Here is a 23,826-nt window from a genome sequence, read left to right as displayed (position 1 = left end):
GCATTATTCTTTGTCCGGCCTATCTATTTGTATTCCAAATGTCCTGCTGTGATAATATTCTAGTAACACATGACCAATTAAGAGCCTAATCACAATTATCCACTTACAACTGTCTATACGAATAATAAATTAATAAATGAAAGAAAATCAAACAGTATCCGAGGCAACTACCTCCCAGGGCTGGCTCTACCGTATGTGCAACACGTGAATTTGTACGCGGCAGCGAAATCTGTCAGAACTGTATTATTTAAAATAAATATTCCCTGTTGGAAACCGACTTCATGATGATCGACACTTAAATTTATTAACCAGACCTTCTATTTGAATACTATATTCATAACTCATGTTTAGATGGCATTAATTTAAGGTCATATCGGCAGTGCTAAAGCAAATTGTCAGATACCAGCATGAATTGCTTGATTGTTGTCAAATTCAAGAACTTAATTCTCAAATAGTAGCAAACTCCTGCTCCATTTAGTTAGTTATCACCGTTTTGATATGAAAACTAGTTTTGTCTTAGTCAAAAACAAGTTCCGTATCATTGAAGCTGGAAACAAGGTTTTTCTTCTTAATTTTTAAACAGATGTAGAAGAAAAATCAAGAAATAAAGATAAAAGAGCAAATTGTACTAGGATTGTAAACTGATATATTGAGATTGAAGCTCGATATTGAATTCTATAAAAAAATATTACGATCTTCCCTCTATAGCTGTGTTTGCTTTATCTTCCAATAATATAATATATTATTATTTAAAGAGAAAAAAAACAGACACAACGAGATTATATTTGTAGTATTTAGGTCTTTCTGAGTACGAGTGCCTTTTCCATCCCCTTCGTTGTTCATGATGGGGTAGCATACTTAAATCGTGGCTTTTAAGATTTGTTGTTCCTGGAGAAAGGGGAGGAACAACAAATTTCCTACGGCTGGCTTTACTACCTCCACACAGGCACGTAGCCAGGATTTCGTAATAGGGGGGGTCCGAGACATGAGATACTGTGGTTATCACACCAGAGTTCGATTATTCTAAACTAATTTACTAGCAACATATATTGGTTCGTTTAGTCAGGATTTCTTGATGGGGGGGGGGGGAGTATGATATGAAATATTGTGGTTATCACACCAGGGGCCTGATCAATTTAAACATTTTACTAGCAACATATATTGGTATGTTAAGACTTTAAAATTATGACATGTTAGTAAGAGCGCCGATTTCTCTGTAAATTGGAAGGGTCCATTCAGTTGCAGAAGGCATATATGAATATTTTAAGACAAATTGCATTCAAATTATGTCAATACATTGTATATTCATAAATACAACAAGGTGGCCCACATGACCTGTGGGGGACGGGTCCCCTCGGCCCTCCAGGATCGGCGCCCATGCATGTTAGTAAGTATTTTAGTAACAAACTATCAAGAAATCTCGAATAAAAGAATATTAAAAAAAAATTAAAAATTTTACAATATCTACGTTCCTTCTTTGTTCATCCAAATATAACAATTTTCCTTTCATTATGCTCTCAACTATTTAAAAAAGTACGTATCCAATAATGTCTTGTAAAATATTTTATATCTGCGTTCCTTTCTCTGTTGAATCAAATGTTAACAAGACTTGCTTTCCACATAGCTTTTTTTTTGTTTTATTATTCCGTCAATTACTGTCTGTTCCAAATGGCAAGTTAAAGGAGCAGTAGAAAACCTCTTCTGAAATAACATGTTTGATACTGCAAGGATGCGATGACGAAAAATTATTTTTATTTTTAGCTTTATTTTTATCTTTATATTTTATCTTTATTTTAATGCTCATTGTTCCTATTTCTTGTTTCTTTTTGTTTCGTTCTTCCTTAATTTTTTTTATTTCTGGTCTCGAAGGGGGGGTCCGGACCCCCCGGACCCACCCCTTGGCTACGTGCCTGCTCCACAGGGTATCGAAAACGAGTTGTGTACATAGAAAGCATATATGTTAGCCACTTTTATTTTAGTTCTCTCCTACGTGACATTGTGCCCGTGGTCTTTTATTTAATTCAGTACGAAAGGGATATGAACACAAATACTTCGAGGACAGTTAAAACTCCACCCATCCCTACAGAGGGACTCGAATTGTTGATGGATTTCGTCTCAGATCGTCCACCTAACCCGTCAGACCACTTGTCTACATTACACCGGCGAGGCATTATATTTTTTTGAGTCTATAATACTTAGCACTATATAAAAAATCATATGATTTCTTTCATGCCTTATAATTTGTGAACATTGTAAAACTAGTAAAAGACTTTTAAATCGTTTCTGTAGTAAATTTTAGTTGGTTAAACAAAATTTTAGACAAAAACATACGACACCACTAATGTCGAATACCCTTGAATTAGCGGAGTGACTTCATTTTTGCTTCAGAATGACTGGCTGACACACGAAAATGCCCCTTGAAAGAAAAATTACTGGTCTTGAGGTTCGAATCTTAGATATTCCGATTACAAGTTTGCATACTGTACATTTCGAATACATTTAACAGTTTGGACTATATAAAGCCATGTAGAAGCTGTGTAAAACTATTTGCATATGAAGACCGGCATTGTGTAAGTGAATGGAATCATGGATGAATTTTGAGTTGAATTAAGACTTATTGTTAATTCTTACAAATCAAGACTTATTGTTTGTACACAAACTTATCTGCTAATCCTTCGAAACTTACCTGTGATTGCTACGAGCTCGGAAGGTCTTGAGCGCATTTATGCTCTGCCGACTCGCGTTCTAGCAGTTTGGTCTCTTCGGTAGGCGAACAGTCTGCAAACAGCAGTTCGTCTACCTCGGAACGGACGTTGGTCTCTTTCTCGGACGTTGGTGGACAAATAAATATGGATTCCCTGTCCTTATTACCTTGAGGAGACGGAGTTACACCAACGCCCTTGTTGTGATTTGTCACTAGATCCATTGTATTGCCACACAAACACACTAATCCTTTACTCGAAGAATGTGCCACTTGATTGAAATGACACCCAAGGTTGGTGCACCGAGGAGGTCCCATGAGGGCCACAGACTGATTTTCGCAACCAGGGGAGACTGCTGAAGGCGATAACCCACTTCCTTCACTACCACAACCACCAGTGACACTAGGGATTTTCAGGTAAGGTCTTCCACTGTCTCTATCCTTGAGTTTGTTTTCAATATTCGTTTCGTCTCTCGCGTGTTTTTCTAAACTATAGTCTTTCAACAGGTCCTGCAGGAAGTCTGCTCGAGGCAATGGGGATTTGAGCACTGGTTTCGGGGGCCTTCTTATTTGTGCGTACTTGCTATCATCCTCAATACCAACGAACTTTATAGGCAGGGCATGAGGCTTAGTTCCAGATTTCGGTCCGATTCCCCGCAGAGGTTGTTTGGCTGGCGGTGCTGTTGACGTCACTCGCAACTTCGGAGAATAATCTGATCCTGCTCTGTCCGAGGAATCGACTCCATTGTCCGAAACACTCGCAGACGTGTCCGATATTAGTTTTTCAGTCTCTGGATCAGAACGATGTCCGCTGTCTGACTTCTTTAGGATGGACTTCTTTCGCTGTTCAGTAGGACTACCAATAGACTTCCGACTATCAATTGATTCAACGGACAGGGAAGACTTGGAACCATTCCTACCTGTAAGACACAAAGATAAATATAAAAGTGTTTGTTATGATTTTGCATTTCATAATTAATTAATTTTCTTTTATTTGGTTTTAGTCCTGCAATTATGAACTTAGCCTAATAGAGTGAGCTAGGGAGATCTAATGAAGAAATCTAAAGCCCTGTTTATTCAAAACAATGTTGAAGGAACATATTTAATCCTTTCGCTGCAGAATCAAATTTTCGGGTAGTTCCTGGAAAAGGGGCACTTAAGCAGCCAAAACTGAAATTTTCATATATCCGTATTTATATTGAAATTTGAAAAACCTGTCAACTTCACCCTCATCTCCTGACACATCTAAATCAAAATCTAGCAAAAATACAACTATCTGATTGTCACTGATTGCCTTATTGTTGTTCGGCATTGTTTCCTGTTATACTTACCTACCCTCAAACCCCACAAACACACTATAACAGAATGGCACAAAGCTTTCTTATTCATTCGTGCTTAACTACAGAGTTCCAAGAAATCACCGCCAGTTGGCAGCACAATGAAACGCATTTCATATACAATAAACAAATGAAATCGACTATCGCAGTGAAGTATAAAAACAAAAGTAGAGGTTGGGGACTAAAATAATTTCTGCAGCGAAAGGCAAAATTTCTCAGATCGACTAAACTTTCGCAGTGTAGAAGTTAAGAAATTGTATTTTCGCTAATCATTATTCAGTTACGGCTAGTGAAGTTTAGAAGAGGCACGGAACGTCCAAAATATTTACATTTTAGGATAATGCTAGAGGTTACATTTAAACAAACGTATTGTACTTGTATATTAGTATGATCTTCTATTTTTGGTTATAGCAAATACCTATGTAGTCATTGTGATTTCAGGGATGGCTTGCTCAGATATCTCTGATTGTGCTCAACGTGGATTACCAGCATGTAAGCAGTACTACTTTTACTCTCTTACATTGAAAGCAGTATTCCCTCCCGGGGAAAATCTTCTGAAATCATTATTGTGTATAATGAAGTGTGAAATACGTTTACTATGATCAGTGGCGTATTTACGATTTTGTTTCGGGAGAAGTTTTGCTAACTTTCGGGGGGGGGGAGGTTTGCCTGAAAATGTGAAAATTCTGCAAGATATTTCATATACTTTACTATAGTAATTAAGATTTCGGGGGGGGGCTTAAGCCCGGAATCCCCCCTAAATACGCCACTGACTATGATTCACTAAGTTGACAGGATTCCCAGAACATTTAGCTTCTCGTTTCCAACAAAATTGCACAATATTAAAAAAAGAAGTCACCATAGAGAATGGTCGTTCGGTTTCTGAAATATATCGTTAACACGCTAATCATATCTATCACTCTAACCAGGAGTAAAAGTGCGGGGAAACGCGGAAAGGCGCCGTCCTCTCACCTCAAAAAAATATGTACGGCGTCCCCTCAGTTCCTAAGAAATTACAATGGGCAAAGATAGGCAGGGGGACGACGTGACGTCATTCCGCTACCTACAGTCAACCCTTCCTTTTCAGATCCACTTTTACCCCTGACTCTAACCAAACATTCTAATCATATATACAGGGTGTCACAAAAAGATCGGGTCGGTGGAATATCTCGAGAAATACACGTCGTATCATGAAATACAAAAACACGTGGCAAAGATATTTTTAAATTCTATTTCAGGGTGGAACAATGAATTCACCCGGGTGGCCTAAGGCGGTCAGAAGGGAGCAACTTGAAAAGTTTAAGTTGGACCCTCCAGTTTTTAGTGCAGTTTCAAATGCTACATTACTGGAAACATTTTTGTGTATTCTTGACAGATGGCACTGTAATCGCGAAAAATCTGTTTATTGAGTAACGCAGCAGAAAGATCGGGACAGGAAAATATCTCAAGAAATACACATCCGAGCATGAAAAAAAAACAAAATTAGTGTCAAATATTTGTTCGATTTCTTTTTAACTGCGTGTGCAAATCAATGATCCTTGGCGCCCCCTAAGGGGGCAGAGGAGCAACTTGAACAGTTTAAATAGGACCCCCCAGTTGTTAGTGGAGATTCAGATGCTACATACAAAAATACATAACTTTTATCTTCAACATATTTGTGTTTGCTCGATAGATGACACTGTAATCGCAAACTCTCTGTTTTATCGAGCAACGCAACAGAAATGTCGGGACAGTGTAATATCTCGAGAAATATGCATCTGGGCATGAAATTAAACAAAAGTATATGGGTCTAATATGTTTGATCCCTAAAGTGTGTGTGTGTGCAAATGAAAACACCTGGATACACCTTAGTGAGACAGAGTGTTCAATTTGGAAATTTGAAATAGGACCCCGTAGTTGTGATTGCAGATTCAGATGGAAAGCACTCAAATATACAACAGTTATTTGAAAAGTTCTTTTGTGTTCTTGAGAGATGACGCTGTAGTGGCAAAACTATGTTTTATCCTTGTAATGCACGAAATGTGCTTCCGATCAAAAGATACAAAATGACATGCCGAATTGTTATCGAAAATATTTTATTCTAGTCACCTTAGCAGGAAATAATCAGAGAAACAACTAAAGTTTAAAATTAATCATTCATATTGAAGTGGAAAGGCCTAATGTGTACATCACATATAGCAACAGGGGATAAATTAACTATTTGTAGTGCTACACAGGAACAGCTACGTGAACGTACTTCAGTAGTTGTATGTTTCCTCCTGGGTCTATTCTGTCGATGCATCACCTCATCTCTCACCGTCGTGCTGCTTGTTGGTCCTACGATATTCGCCAGTAACCAGTGCATTATAGTAAGTGCTCAAATTGCGTACCTTGTTCGATTTGACAAGTCCCTATTCGATGATAGAATCCATCTACTGCAGCCCTAATGACAATGGGTTCAATGAGTGCAATTTCGTCAATAATGCTTTGCTGAAGCTCATCTAAGTTGGTAGGCTTCCTTTCGTACACACGATTCTTCAAATGTCCCCAGAGAAAATAGTCCAGTGTCGAAAATTCAGGAGAACGAGCTGGCCACTTAATTTCACCTCTTCTGCTATGGGGGAATTGCTCATTCAGAAATTGCCTAACATTTACACCATAGTGCGGGCCCGCACCATATTGGTGGAACCACGTTTCGGCTAAGTTATCCGCTACAATGTTTCTAATTGCTGGAAGTACGTCGTTCCGCAGCATAGCTCATATTTCCCAGCATTCAAATTCCCGTCAATGAAAAATGGTCCATCTATGGAGGTGTTCGTCACTTCCGCCCAGACGTTCAATTTTTGAGGGTATTGGGTATGTGCTTCAACCGACCAATGAGGATCCCTGTCAGCCCAAAATCTACAGTTATGTCTGTTAACGTGACCGGTTAATTCGAAAGTAACTTCGTCTAAAAAAAAAAAAAAAAAAAAACAAAGTTAGGATCGTCATCAATGCGCCTCATCATCTGTTCACAAAATTCCATACGACGGTCGAAGTCATCTTCATTTAACTCATGTCTCAGATGAATTTTGCGGTGTACGGGTGGAACTTGATTACCTTCAAAGTTCTGTGGACAGCCATGCGACTGATATCGTGTTGTTGAGCACCTTTACTGGTGCTCAGGTGAGGATTCTCAACGAAGGATAATGCAATGTCAAGCTGTTTTTCGGCCATAGTTGATGATTTTGGTCGCCCAGGAATTCGACGATTCTTTACACTTCCCGTTTCCTCGACGCACCACACGGTGCGCTCGACGGTCGACTTTGAAATGAGATCGTTTGAACCACGAAATGTTTCGTTAAATAGCGCCCTAACTTCAGCATACGATCTTTCGCGATCACCCCATCCGCGCATCATTAAAACAATTATTCTGTCGCGCTCAGAAAGAGTGGCCATGTCGTCAAGTAGTTAATAGCTGTCCAGCACTTCGAGATCACCACAATTTGACTTTACCTTCGCCACTAAAGTGCATTTAATTTACAAGACATTCACTCAAAATGAACACCTCGAATTGGATTCACAATAATACTTCGTGATAAGGAAGTCTCTGGCAGGATTTCGATCCTCACTCATTCCACACTACTCGCTACTGTCTCTCAGCCGTAACAGGCCACTAAGAAGTAAATCACTAATTTTGCTCTGATGGAAACTGTTGTGCAGTGTATTCCATGCAAAACTAGCTCGAAGCAGGCATGCCAAGGCTACTCCGCAAGGAACTAAACAGCAACTACAAACACAATTGCCAGCTCTATTTTGATGACTTATTTGACATACATGTCGATGACCAACGTTGCTTCGATATAAAAACAGCTCTTTTAGCAATTAGGGTAGTTTCATGCTTGTTTGATTTGATTTTAATGCCTCCGTTTCGCGGAGAACTATTTTAGCCTAATATTGGCCTCATTCTTGGGGGAACAACGTTCAATTTGAAATATTGCGTGCGTTTTAAACTCCAAAATTTCTGTACACTTCGAAAGAAATATTTAGTTGTTGCGATTACAGTCATGGGCGCCCACAGGCTTTTTTCCGAGGAGAGGGAAGCACGATGTTTCAGAAGACGGGGGCAGGGGGCGAGACTACCATTAAAAAGGTAATTGTGCACAATAAGTCCTCACATGTAGAGATAATTTAACAAAATCAGGAGCAATTTAAATTCCAGAGGGAGCAAATGCCCCATAATTCCCTATTTGTCAACGCTCATGATTACTTGATTACAGCTTGTAGTAACTGCAATAAAACAACTGAAATAAACGTTCGGCAGGTATACAGTATTTGTATCTCTTGCTCGAAAGTACATTTCATGCGTTACTCGATAAAACAGCTTTTTGATATTACATTGTCATCTGTCAAGAACACAAAACAACTTTTCTGATAAAAGTTACGTCAATTTTGTGTACAGCAGCTGAATCTACAGTAACAATTGGAGGTTCCCATGTCACATTTCCAAGTTCCCCCTCCACCCACCTACTCTAGGGGTTGACCAAGTTCATTCATTTGCACACACACACACTTTAGGGATCAAACATATTAGACCCATATATTTTTGATTAATTTCATGCCCAGATGCGTATTTCTAGAGATATTCCACTGTCTCGACATCTCAGTTGCGTTGCTTGATAAAACAGATTTTGCGATTACAGTGCCATCTATCGAGTAAACAAACAAATATATTGCAGATAAAAGTTACGTATTTTTGTATGTAGCATCTGAATCTGTACTAACAACTGGGGGGCCCTATTTAAACTGTTGAAGTTGCCCCCCTCTGCTTCCTTAGGGGGCGCCAAGGAGCATTGATTTGCACGCAGTTAAATAGAAATCGAACAAATATTAGACACGTATTTTGTTTTTCCATGCTCGGACGTGTATTTCTTGAGATATTTTCCTGTCCCGATCTTTCTGCTGCGTTACTCAATAAAACAGATTTTTCGCAATTACAGTACCATCTGTCAAAAATACACAAACATGTTTCCAGTAAAAATTACGTATTTTTGTGCGTAGCATTTGAATCTTCACTAAAAATCGGGAGGCCCATTTAAACTTTTCAAGTTGCCCCCTTCTCCCCCCTTAGGCCACCCGGGTGAATTCATTGTTCCACCCTGAAATAGAATTTAAAAATATATTTGGCACGTGTTTTTGTATTTCACGATACGACGTGTATTTCTCGAGATATTTCACCGTCCCGATCTTTTTGTGACACCCTATATATATATATATATATATATATATATATATGTGTGTGTGTGTGTGTGTGTGTGTGTGTATGTGTATATAAACTTCTAGAACTGTCGATGACTTCCCGTTCTGCCTAATCTTTGGAGACGGACAACTCGTGCAGGAAGGGATTTCTCCTAGGGAATTTTTCTTTAGAAATTGTAACAGATTCTAGATTCTGTAAGAATAACTATTTCTTCAAGTTTCATCATAAATTTTAGATGTTATTTTTCTTGTTCTTCACGGAAAAATGAGTAGGATACAGTTATGTTATTAGCAATGTTATTCACGCCTACTTTAGTAAAAATGAATTTTTTAACAAATACCTGCAAAGAAATGAAAAAATGATTGACAGTTGGTAGAAAGCCGTTTGACATTGTAACTGAAACAAACATAAAATAAACTTAATTCAGTCTAATATTAAGTCATTTCAGAACAAAATTTTATTTAGTTTTCCAGTACTTTATCTCCAACATGCTTAGGCTTACAGTACGTAAAAGGTGCAACAGTTTACAACCTCAAGACATATTTGACCATACATTAAACAAACAATGCAAGAGGATACATGTGGTATGATTTCGTGATAGAACCCAACTGATGAGTAAACTGAGGATCCTGCAATGTTTGCGCAAATCCTGTTGCTTCAATACAAAACCTTTAGTTACTTATTTTGAAATCTCATATCTTGCTTACTTTTTATCTTCTTCTTCTTCTTCTTATTACTTTATTATTATTATTATTATTATTATTATTATTATTATTATTATTATTATTATTATTATTATTATTATTATTCAACTGGAAATTACAGACTTATCTTTCTAATTACAATTTCCGTAGAGTAAAACTAAGAACATACAAATGATGAAAATTAACATAATATAAAATTTAATACAATTAACAGATGCACCAGAAAGGCTACATAAATCATATATGTATAAAACAAATCATATACTTATGTAAAAGAGAGAAGGTACTACTCTCAGCTGCTTATGAAATAAGTATACAAATGCCTTTGAATAATCCTGAAATTCTGTTCAAAAATGTCAATAGTATTGGCCAGATCATTGGCCGTTGACAGTTTTATATATGGGTACATCAGGGCGCAAAATTTCACAATCAGACGCACTCGCCAATCCAAAAATAATGGTCGCCAGTATCTCTCACCTACAGATTATGAGAGGTCCTCCCCCTCGTCCAACATACACACACGGCCTTTGGTTTCACAAAGAAAGAGATTACATCAGGGCATAAAAGTTTAAAACCAGACAATTAGATTCAGGATAATCAATTTTGAATTGGACAATTCATATACATGTTTTAAAAAGAATATATATCTTAAGACTTCACATTCGTTTAACGCTCTCTCTCTCTCTCTCTCTCTCTGCACTAAAGTATCAGTTATCGATTGCAGTTTTTGAATCAAAGTCCTTAAGCGAAGGGCCATTGATGGAAATTGTCAGCAAATTATCCAGTGTGTCAGTCTTCAGTGAATTCCTATAGGCAGTCTTAACTCTGTTGAGAATGCTGAAGCCTCTCTCACATGAAGCAATACTCACAGGTAAAACTGCAAATTTGGGAATCCGTAATGAAGTGTTTACTGTTCTTTTTCAGTGTGTGATTCAACTTCAATGAAGAAAACAAAAGTTTTCTGACCACTCTGAAAATACAAGTTCCACTTTTTCACTGTATAAATCTGGTTGCAAGTATTATTTTCGTGCGAAACAGAAACTGCGTAGCTCTGTGAGTTTAGGCAGAATCCATTCCTACTGAACATTGGTAGCCCGCTCTAAATTTCTAGTCGCCATTGGCGACCTGGTGACCGGAAATTTTGCGCCCTGGGTACATGATTGAGCCAGTGAATAGATCTAAAAATTTCGGGATTTCTTATTTGATAGCTAGTTAAATGCAGGTTTACCATTGATAATGAATTCAAATTACCATGAAGAATTGAGTGCAACATTTTGACATAAACAATAATTCTTCTTTCGAACAACTGCAACATATCAAATGATGATCTAATTTCATCTAAGGGTATACCTTTATAACACTTGAATTTCCAACGTAACCAGGCGAGCACAAGTTTTTGAATAATAATAATAATAATAATAATAATAATAATAATAATAATAATAATAATAATAATAATAATAATAATAATAATAATAATAATAATAATAATACACATTATTATTATTATTATTATTATTATTATTATTATTATTATTATTATTATTATTATTATTATTATTATTATTATTATTATTATTATTATTATTATTATTATATCACTTATCGGCAATTGGACAGTACTTAGCTTTCTTTGAGCACATTTTGTCAAATAACAGCCACACACACACACACACAAATAAATAAATAAATAAATAAATAAATAAATAAATAAATAAAGTTCAGTACAGTGGACTCCAGGGTGTGAATTCGATATATTTTGTTACACAGAATCCAAATTTCGGAACCTCAGGACGATTAACAGTGTCAATTTTGTATTATGGGTGAGACACATGTGTCCTCCCTAACCAAAATCGCTCAAGTTTTTCTCCCATAAAAAAAAATTGACAGTTAATCATCCTGGTGTTTCGAAATTTGGATTTTGTGTAACCTTGGGGGTGCACTGCACTGAAACTTTTTTTAAAGGCTGTCTAATCTAGTCTTTGCGGAGAACTTTAAGAATATTCCCTTTCCTTATACCTTATAAGTCCTAAAAAAAATATATATATATTCTGTTGTGCAGGGAAAACTTATGGCGCATTTTGGAGAATAATATTTCCTCATTTGCATAATAATGAATACGATTTACATTGGTCTCTTTACTTGACTAAGCACTGCACCCTACATTTCTGTCCGCTTATAGCTGATATTCCATTGCATTTTTTTAATACGAATATTTATAGGATGATTTTTCTACTCTCATTTACAAACAAGGGGTATATTTGTAACTGTTAAGTATATGTGTGTCACTGCTGTGAATGTATATTCCAGTGTTAAAATAATACACAATATGATACTTAACAACATATTCTTTTACAAATACAAACATAAATATAATAATAGATTGCTGTTAAAGCAGAACTATTATTGTACAACAGTACGTTGTATATTAATATTGTAAATATGTATTTATTTATAATTTTGAGCCATAAGGTATTTCAAATTTGTACTAGGCTGGCTGATTTTTACTATCAGAAGAAGAAGAAGAAATGTTTAAAATAATATATTTGTCAAAATAATATAATTGTCAATGTATAAAGATTTTCAGATGTTTAAATAATGCCATTTTGGATAGCAGTTGTCAATAGCAACCAGATATACAGAAAATAAATAAAATGGAATAAAAACGACGGAATGATGGCTCAAATTTAGATTACAAAAAGGAACCAGAGTGAAATCTTATTATTCGTTTTATTTATGGTGCCGAAACCCGGGAAGAAAGGAGAGGAAATCCGGGATGGAAAAAAGAAAAAGTTAATTTTATTATTCGTTTTAATTGGCAAGGTACAACATTATTGCTATAGTCCAGCATCCAATCCTGAAAATTGAATGGAACGTTGCCTTGGCTTCTTACATTTTTTTTTACATTTTTATGTTCAATTAGGCAGTGCACTTATAATATTGTATTGTTGGTACTTTCGTTCATTCGTCCGTCCGTTACTCGCACGATAACTTTTCAACGGATACGATTTTTTAAAATTCTGTTTATTGCAATACATATCCACAATGATTATCTTAGCCGAGTTCGTTAATAAGTGAATTCGTTAAAAGGATTGACACATAACGACGACTATAGTGGTTGTTATTTATAGCTTATATCCCATAAATGTAAGCGAAGTTTTGAATTAGTTTTTTTTTGTAACATAGCTAAAGCAATTACCTCGACCAAGTTTCTTAATGAAGTCAATTTGTTAACGTATTAATTGATAATGACGACTATCGATGACTACCTATATAGTCCATATTTCATATGTGTAAGAGAATATTTCAATTCTGCTTAGTGCTACAGATAGCTAGACCAATTATCTCGGTTGAATTCGTTAATCGAGTAAATCCGTTAGGATCTCAACCGGTAACGGTGACTAACAGTAGCTATTGATATCCCATACCTGGAAATATCACGTGATCCTCTCTACTGTTTTTACTGGAGTTTATTTTTTTTAAGAAAGCACATTTTTAAAGAATTTTTCTTTCTTTTTCTCCTTTTAATCATAAGTAAATACATTATTTTGTTTCTTTCCTTTCCGACATGCTTGCCAAAACTCGGTATATTTCGGTACTATAGTCTTTTTCCGTGATTCTCAGCGTGACGTTATCGCCTTTCAGGGGAATTCCCTTTTCCAAAGGGGACGCTGGAAGGAAAAGAGGGATAGATTATTTAGAGAGCATTTGATGAAAGGGAAAAGGAAAAGTAAGAGGAAAATTGCTAATGTAAGCCATATTATAGAAACAATATTTTCTTCACTTGACTTTATATATATACAGGACCAGATTCAGAATTTTCTGACGGCAAGTGCACCAATAACTACCAGTACATTTCTATTAAATTTGAGAATTTTAAATACCTTTAGGGGTCTGTAGTGTAAATGAGGAATTGCCCTGGAATTTTATTCAGTGTCTTGTCTCAGGAATCGAACCCATAACTTTCCGAAAACAAAGCCAACACTTTACCAACTGAGCCACGGCCAATTGTCTCGATATATTTTCAGTATATACAGTAATTAGCTTGCTGCTTAAGATAAGAAATTTCTTTAAACATGGACACTTGGAATATGATGGATATTTGTATCATACAAAATGCTTATGAAAGTGTTGCTATATTCACTGCTAGCTTCTCATTTTAGATGCACCGGTGCACCCTTCTACATCCGGCCCTACGGATGCAGGATTTTCTGAGGGGGATGCATCAATAACTACCAGTACATTTGAATTAGTTTTGATTTTTTAAAATACCTTTAGGCATCTTTGGTATGAATTTGCCCTGGAAATGCTAAGTGTGCTCACGGTGAATCCTTTAAATTGACTTAAACTATTGCTTTTGCAAAACCCGTGTTTTTTTAAGTCCCAAACAGAAACATGCCAGCAGATATTTCCGAAAGTGGTTCTATTTTCACTGCTAGCTTCTTACTTTAGATAGTATATATTTATAACGACGGGGGAGGGAGGGAAGGGAAGTGTACCTCCCCTAAATCCGCCTATATATATATATATATATATATATATATATATATATATATATATATATATATATCGACGTTTAACCCAAGCATCATCGGTCCCATTAAACGGGAATCTAGTATACTTTACATTTCAATACTCTTACTTTTATTTTTTTTTCAATGGATGCTCACGCTTCGATATTTTCAAGGGTACGCTCATGTCCAAAATGATTGTTGCATATCTATAACTGTCTTCTTGTAAGAAAATAACTTTATAGTGATTTTGCAAGGTGGTTTTAATACTGATATTATGTGTATAATCGGGAAATGTATATTTGTGGTAAATTTCATAGGAAAAGAATTATAAATATGAAAATTAGAATGAGTAAAACAAAATGTTGCTAAATGGAGAGGAAAGTTTTATTTTCGTTTTATTGTTCTTATTTACTGCTCTTTTAACATAAAATTTGCAACATACATGTCTCTGTCGATTATACACGTACCAACATTATAAGAAATACCGGGAAAATTCGTTATCAAACTAGGTGCGAGCGATCTCGGGTTCGATTCTCGGTGGAGGCACTCGGTCGAAAAAGTGTAAAACGCTTTTTCAGGCCAGCCACTATATTCGTGACAAATCGTTATCAAACTATTGGTTTGGCAACTAAGTTCCTGCCGTTTTTTTAAATTGGAAAAATTTGTATGACATTAAATACTTTTGGCACGAAGTTGTACATCATTCGAAAGGGAATATATTGATCTACCTAAATATATGTTTCGTTGTTACTAAGATACATTTTCTTGTTATTTACAGATTATTAACATGGAATGTCAAGTTGAGAAGAATGAGCATTTTCGACACCTCCTTCTTTTTGCTTTTAATCAAGGTTCTAAGGCCGCAGAAGCTGCTCGCAACATTTGTGCTAAGAAACTCCCCGCATAACATTTGAAAGAGATCGAAAGAGGTGAAAGTCCGTTGGTGCCAAATCGGAAGAGTATGGTGGGTGTGGCAGCACTTCCCAACTGTGAGTTTGAATGGCTTCTTTGGTCATATTGGCGATATTAGGACGGGCGTTGTCGTGCAGCAAAAGAACACCATGCTGCCGATTAGGTCTTCTCTCTTGAATAGCCGTATTGAATCGTTCCATTTGATGCACATAGAGTGCCGCGTTGATCGTTTGGTTCCTTTTAAGCAATTCGAAATGGAGAATCCCTTCCCAGTCCCACCATATGCACAACATCGTTTTAGGCAGATGAACGTCCTGTTTCGCGCGTGGGTTCGCTTGTTTACCGGGGCTGAGCCATTCCTTACGCTGCTTCACATTCATGCAGAGGCACCATTTTTCATTGGCAGTAACGATTCGGTGAAGAAATCGTTTCTCGTGTTCATGGGTTGCACGGTGACGAGCAAGCAAACCAGCGGAGATTGTGGCTCGTTGATTTTTGTGGGTGACAAAGTGTGAGGCACCCATGTTGCACACTTCTGAACTTTGTCCATCGAGTGAAGATGCTTCTCTACAGTAGTGTGGGAGCAATCCATTGTCTCTGCCAGTTCCTTTGTTGTTTGACGCGGATTTTCATGCAAAAGGTGGTTTAATCACTCTTCATCGAACTCAACTGGACGGTCAGAAAGAGGTGCGTCTTTGAGGTGAAAATGTCATTTTTTGAACTTTGCATACCAATAACGGGCGGTTCTTTCAGCTATAGCACCCACTCCGTATAGAGCACAAATGTTGCGAGCAGCTTTTGCGGCCTTAGAACCTTGATTAAAGGCAAGGAGGTGTCGAAAATGCTCATTCTTCTCAACTTGACATTCCATGTTAATGATCTGTAAATAACAAGAAAATGTATCTTAGTAACAACGAAACATATATTTAGGCAGAATAATATATTCTCTTTCGAATGATGTACAACTTCGTGCTAAAAGTATCTAAAGTCATTCAGATTTTTCCAATTTAAAAGAAAAAAAAACGACGGGAACTTAGTTGCCAACCCAATATATTCCTACAACAACATATTTATAGACACGCGACAATAATTTTAGACATGAGTGTACATCATAATTCCTCACATTCTATTTTTAGTTTAATAGATTCAATAGATCAACGGTACCCAAATTTGGGGTTTTCCTGTAAGAGTCGTGAAAAACCATCAAGGAAGCACAGATTACTGAAATAAGATAAACTGGTAAATTATTTTTAAATTTCAAATACCTCATATTTGTTTAAAAAACTACTTTCTTTTTAACGAAACTCAAACTGAACACTAAGATTTTGTGTTTTCTTCTCAAATGTGTTTACTAATATTGAAATGAGATGAAATGCTTTTGCTCTTTTAGGCTAAGGGAGATGATGATTAAGGTAAGTGAATGATGATGGAAGAATTGGTGGAATGAGAAAGTGGGAGGAAACGGGAGTAACCCGAGAAAACCCAAAGACATGATGTTGTCCACCACAAACTTTTTTGGCCGAGGATCGAACCGGAACTTCACACACCAGAGGTAAGTGCTCTGCCACTGAGACAGAGTGCTCTCGTTTTAGCCCTAGTTCGTTAATATATAATAACTTTAGATCAGAGATCGATAAGCTATGATATTAAATGTACTAACTAATAATTACTGACCATAATTATTCCTTTTTGTCCCTTTTATTATAAGGATCGTGCCTAGATACAAATGTTTATTCTTCTATCCATACATAAATTATGTTATCAACATCAATTTCTTCCATGACAACCTATTAATTACCTCTTTTCTCTTTTAAATGTATATATGTTCATGTCGACATGCCTCTGATCATGTCGACAAAAACAGGTACAGATTGATAATACCGTTATAATAATAATATATCGTTGTAATGATTACAATCAATCTTCCAAAAATTCAAGAATAGTTTGAGTAAAATCTGAAAAATGACAACAATATTGTGATTTATATAAATGAAACTTACATAAACACTCTTCACATCTCTTCAAAGTGCAAAATCATCGCGTCAAACTGCACAAGTTATTAAAGAGATGGTTCCACAATATTACAGTCGCTTGTGACCATTAATTATTATTATTATTATTATTATTATTATTATTATTATTATTATTATTATTATTATTATTATTATTATTATTATTATTATTATTATTATTATTATTACTGTACTAAATATAGGTGAAAAAGAGAACTTGCTCGAGAGATTGTTATCATAGTTTCAAATATTGCGAGATTATATTCATTGACAATACTCAGTTTAGATGACATAATAATTTTTGTTTTGCACGGCATGAAATTGTCATTTCAAAATTAATTCTAACACAATAATACAATGATGCTGAGCACACATTGAAGTCTCCATTGGTTGCCCCGGAACACCCATGTAGTTTGTGCCTGTGATTGGCAGTATCATTGTTTTGATGCTCCGTGAATACCTCTACCATCAGTGTATCACGTTATTTGTCACGATGGGAATAATCTCATTGTCTGGAGTACTGTGAAACAACTACAGAAGAAGGTATAAAGTATTGACAAGGGCACCTATGTTGTGTTTTCTAAGGGAAGGGGCAAGTATAAGCAACGTTTCAAATATAGCCTCGAACTGTGTGGTAACTATTCTAAAAAATATATATTGGGTTTTCGATCTTCCAAAGTACAATTTCCTGTAGAGGAGGGTGAGCGCCCCACCTTGCCCCACCTGATGGGCGCCCTTGATCAAGGGCGCCCATGTTGTGGTTTCCAAGGGGGGCAAGTATAAGCGACATTTCAAATATAGTTTCAAATTTTGCTGTAACTAATGTAAAAATTCTAATCGGTTTTCAATATTCCCAAGTATAATTCCCTCTTAGGGGGGTGAGCGCCCCACCTTGCCCCCTTGATGGGCGCCCTTGGCAGTGGTCACCAAACTTATAAAGCTTCTCAGTTACCGTACCCTTTTTAAATCCTAGTATGAGCTACTGACCAAAAGAACTATAATTTTTTTTAAAGAAAAATCTTATCCTTGTTTATTGCCTTTAAACTTACATTTTTAGTAGACATGAAACTATCCAAGTTAGTAAGGTTCTTATGCAAAGGCATTTCGACGTATGATTAGCGTCATACTAAAGGCCTGACTACCGCAGGAAATATATACTAGTCGAACTCTTTAGTATGGCAATAATCACGCGTCAGAACGACTCTGCATAAGGCCTTAAATGCCTAATGCAGGGCGCAAAATTTCAAAGTCAGACACACTCGCGAATGCAAAATTGAGGGTCGCCAGTATCTCTCACGTACAACTTACGAGAGCCCCCGCCCCCCGGCCTTTGGTTTGACAAAGAAAGAGATTACGTCAGAACATAAAATTTCAAAACAGACAATTAGATTCAGGATAATCAGGAGAGGACTTCACATTCAATGTTTTCTCACATCCAGTGACAATTATTTTTCGTGCGAACAGAAACTACGCAGACCTCTGAGTTTAGGAAGAATCCTTTCCTACTGAACACTGGTTGTCAGCTCTAACTTTCCAATCGCCAATGGCGACTGGAAATTTTGTGCCCTGGTCTAATGTACACACGAACTTACACAACTCTACGCGTATACAATCAACTGTGAGATTAGGCTCACAATGGCAGTTGCGCGGGAGAAACAAGCAGTTGTTGTCGTTAGCGCCCCCTGTCGTTAGCGTCAGCTCAGTGGAGGAATCAAGGTTAACCAACCGGAGCGTAAACACGACCTACCGAAAATGTTCCCGCAAGCTACTAGTAACTCGCAATTGATGGTTTGGTGATCACTGGTATAAAGGGATATCTCTATTGAAGCTAACACTAACAGTGCCTCCACTGCTTCTGACTGTGAACTTTGAAAATGGACATAAAGTTGTGAATGTGAACGATTCCAACGTACTGTAACTGTTCGAAATTTCGCAAGTAGAACATTGTCTGCAATGGAACTGATGCAGTTTACAGTGCGAGAAATAGCTACAGGAACAGTTCAATGTAGAAAAAAATAAAGTCCGGTGGAAATTTTAGAATCAAACGAAAATATTTCAAGGGATTTTGCATTTTATTAATACGTCAGACTATGAGTTCAATAGTCATCAGCAAAATTATTTTTATTCAGCTACAGCGTAGCAGTAGGACGGAATTTACTTCTTTGTAGTTAAATAAACAATACGAATGAAGGGTTATTACTCTCTCAAGAGTATGAGGTGGTTAGCGCACGCGCCTTTGGCGTAGGGGGTCCGGGTTCGATTTCCGGTGGGTGCTCATGTGGTTTGGATCCTTCGTTAGGCTGTAGGTTCACGTCTCATATAGCCTCACTGCTGCATACCCACCATGACCCACTCTGACCCACCACTCACCAAGACCCATTGTCATCAGCTCTGACCAATAATCTACGCCGTCCTCTCCATACTGACTAAAGAATACTTGTAATAAAACCAGGCTGTGAAATTATGACTAATCGGAGTTTGAATTTCTACGGGGAATCGCTCAAGCAATGCTCTATTACAATATTGATGGATCTTACCTTTATGATATAAATGGTGAAGTGTTTGTCATGAACCATATTAGGATGAATTTCAATTCAATTATCATATATAATTATTTCCCGTTTGAATCGCAAATACTTCTCAGTGGAAAATAGGATGAAATTTGAAAGTCTAATACCAAGGTGTAGTAGGCCAACATAAAGGGGGAAAAGTGTAGAATTCGACTGTGTCTCGAAAGCCAAGTAGTAAAAAAATGAAATGAAATCTTTGAGTTTTACGTCCCTTGGTTATGCCGGTTAGGTTAAAGGAGACGGTGATGATGAGTAATGAATGAAATGGTGGAATGAAGAAAGTGGGAGGAAACGGGAGAACCCTGAGAAAACCCACGCACACAGTGCCAAGTAGTAAGTAATTACAAATCAATATCCAAAAGATCTTGATGCTCATTTTTCACTTACACGACAGATATACTCATCTCAGATACGTAAATATAAAAAATGAAAAATGGAGACCTTGAATGTAAAATGTAGATAAATTCACCAGTGTTCATTCAGAAGATGCTGTATACAATGCATTGAGCAGAGTGGGTCATGGAAGGTCGGTGGATCAGAGTGGGTTATGGTGGATCTGTTGGTCAGATTGGGTCACGACAAGTGGTGGGTCGCAGTAGGTCACGGTCCTGTTGTCCCACGACCCAATGACCCACTCGCAAATCTTGACCCACGACCTACTCCATCTCTGCACTGCTGAAAGGGACATTAAACTAAAAAAAATCAACAATCAACAAATCAAAACAATCAACAACAACAATAAAAAATCAAATCAAATCAACAATCAAATTTTGAGAGTATGAGATACGAATTTTCAAGCATAAATTTCGTATTGAATAATTTAAGGTACATTGACAACACAAATTTCCTAGGTTTGAATCCTGGCTGGAGCTCATGTGGTTCGTACCTTACGTTGAACTGTAGACCCACGTCTCATTTAGCCTTGGTAATGAAAGGGACGCTAAATTACAGATCAAATCAAAAATCAAATAACTCGCATTCGCAAATCTTCGAATCCGTAGACACTTGTGTTTGCAGTTCGCATTAAATTTATTCTGAATTCTTAGGATCATTATTTTGTAGCGATGTATTGCAAGATGTTTTTTTATAAAAAAAGTATTCATGGTCATATATCTCAAATAAAATAGAACGGCAGCCTAAGAAAACAAATACCAGAATTGGTTTAAAAACCTAATGCACGCTTTGCTAACGACTATGTAATTGTAGATGAAAGATATGTCTTGCAAGAAATATTAAATATATATATCTTCCAGTGGATCATTACTAGCAGTTGATTCTATGGAAAATGAACCATCATCAACTGGTTATTATTATACCATTTTCGGAGATAATAAAGTGTTCTTGCTAACGATAAGTGTGGCACGAGAATAAGGACGGAGCGAACTGACGTAATCAGAAGCTTCCTCGTGCAGAGAACTGCAGCGACGACCTTCAAGGAAATGCAGAAAAAAATAAGAGAGAGAGAGAGAAATAGAATACTGAGTAAAAAGAACACACACACACATGCACGCGAGAACATTGACTTCGTTATCACCTTTTCTTCTTCAATCTCCCGCACCGCACCGCACCGCACAGTGCTCAGCCGCGAAGAATTACGCCCGTAATAACTAGTTGATCACGTGACTTTCTCTACAACTTGGGAGGCGAAGAGGGCCTGTACGAGTGCTGATACCGTCAAATCTCTAGCGCTAGTCGTTCTAGCTTTTTCATCAATTCCTTATCACTTCTTTCAGGATAAAGAGAACCAACATTAACGCGCGGAGAAATCACAAGCCATTATATTAAAGCTACCATACATACAGGGTGAGGCTGTTAATTCGTACCAAATCTTTTAACTTGGTTCGTTTTGCACAGTCTTGAAACAGACATGAAATGTGGGTAGCACGGTGGCTCAATAGTGAAGTGCTCACGTTTGGTACAAAAGGACTTTGGTTCGTTACTAGACGATATGATTTTGCGGTGGTCGATATTGTATACCTGGGTTTTCTCGGGGGGTCTCCCTATCCTCCTACGTTCTCATTCCACCAATGCTTTCATAATCGTACACCTTGATCATTCGTCTCCCCAGGAGAACGATGGCTCAGTGGTAGAGCGTTTACCTTTGGTGTGTCTGGCCGCTGGTTCGATCCCCAGTCAAGTAAGTTTTTGCTGGACATCGTTTCCGTGGGTTTTCTCGGGGTATTTCAGTTTCCTTTCACTTTCTCATTCCACCAATTCTTCCATCATCATTCACTTGCCCAAATCATCCGTCTCCCTTAGCCTGAAGGACGTAATCGGGGAACGTTATACTGAAAGATTTAATTACATCATTCGTCTCTCTCATCATATAGTGGCGGATCCAGGGGGGCGATCGGGGCGATGGCCCCCCAGAAGAGGAAACTTTCTTATTTTATATATATAAATAAAACCCATCCCAAAGTTTGGAGCCCTTAAAAGTAGCAGTATGACAACTCACCGCCCCCCCAGAAGTCGGTCCTGGATCCGCCCCTGGCCCACTAGCGGGCAGAAATTTAAGGAAAAACATGAAATATCAAATTGCATGTACGAAATATAATGATGGTGTTTTGATTCATTAATTCTTTACTTTTTTGAAATTACGTATCGGGACTATATGAGACGAAGACCTACCACCGTAATGCGTTTAGATTTCGATGTTCTCTCATCGGGAATTGAATCCGAAGCAACATGCACTAAGAGCGCGCTCGTTAGCTAATAGACCAGGATGAAGGGAAGATGTTATTTTGAACTTAAACGAACCGGAAATGGCCTGCGTAGACCGGAAGTCGGTTCTTTTAAAACGGAGAAATGCATTTATTTTAAATCTAAATTAGAAATGTACACAAGAAAATATAAAAATTTGTTAAAAATATTTTTTATATTCTAAATTCCATCCTTTGCCTTCAACCAATAACACTTTAGTTCGATAAAAATCCTACCGAGAACATGACCACCGATCATTGGAAACGCGTAACATGAACCGATGAGTCCCCTTTTACTTTATTTCTAACAACACACCATGTTTATGTATGGTGAATACCCAAAGAAGCTCGTCCCACCTTGAAACGTGGCGTCGGCTCTGTCTGTGATATTATGGATCGCTGTTTCCTGATCCGTCTTCCCAATTCAGCGGTTTTCCCGTCAAATCTAGTACTTTTGAATGCTTATTTGATAGAGAAATTTTTAAACTCGTGGCTAGTAGGATAATCTAGTGGGTCATGAATTAGTTTTGGTGAAAATCTAGTAGATATTTAGAATTAGGAATTAGATTTCTGGGCTTTCGGCACAGGGTTGTAACCAGCCCCAAAATGTAGGGGAGCCCGGTAGAAGTTAGAGGGGATCCGATCCAACCATGTTATAGTTAATTTGCAAGCCTACCGTGAAAATTTTACGGGCCAGTAAAAATTTAGGAGAGGTCCGGTTTCCGTGGATACGAGCCTGTTTCGGCATCTATGGCCATGCTAGTTCGTCACGTATGAGGGATGACGTTCCTCGGCGATCATACTATCCGAGGAAAGAGAAGGAAGGAAGCGGCTTGAGACCTGCATTTTAGGTATCATCCCGGCATTTGTTTGGTGTCAATGAGGAAAACCTCACTCCGGATAGCTGACCAGAAAAAGCTTTTACACTTTTACGACCAAGTGTTCCCACCGGGAATCGAACACGGGGCCACTCGCATCAAAGACGAGAGTGTTAGTGAGTACGCTATGCGGGGCCACTACTGGATTTTTAATAGCTAACTAACCATCTTATATATATGAAGTCTTTCTTACTGATTCCACTTCCCATCTTTTCGACTCAAACATTATTCAGAGACCAGAGATATCACACTACTAATAGAGACAAACTGAGCAATTTAAT

At 37.3% G+C, this 23,826-nt stretch overlaps 1 protein-coding gene across 6 annotated transcripts in view; it reads right to left on the bottom strand.

Moving 5' to 3' along the window:
• The window catches only part of Shab (potassium voltage-gated channel shaker cognate b), a 534,267-nt gene that overhangs the window by 34,555 nt on the left and 475,886 nt on the right, over window positions 1-23,826 (bottom strand). For all 6 annotated transcript variants that reach the window (XM_081746248.1, XM_081746247.1, XM_081746249.1 and 3 more), the window contains one exon: window positions 2,687-3,621. In XM_081746248.1, coding sequence (XP_081602374.1) covers window positions 2,696-3,621 — 926 coding nt within the window. In that variant the 3' untranslated portion in view covers window positions 2,687-2,695. The remainder of the gene's footprint in view (window positions 1-2,686; window positions 3,622-23,826) is intronic.

Source organism: Thermobia domestica, chromosome 18, assembly GCF_964235325.1.
Source record: "Thermobia domestica chromosome 18, izTheDome1.hap1.1, whole genome shotgun sequence".
Lineage (NCBI taxonomy): Eukaryota > Metazoa > Arthropoda > Insecta > Zygentoma > Lepismatidae > Thermobia > Thermobia domestica.
The sequence above is the reverse complement of the archived record's forward strand: the minus strand, read 5'-3'. Positions and strand labels throughout refer to the sequence as shown.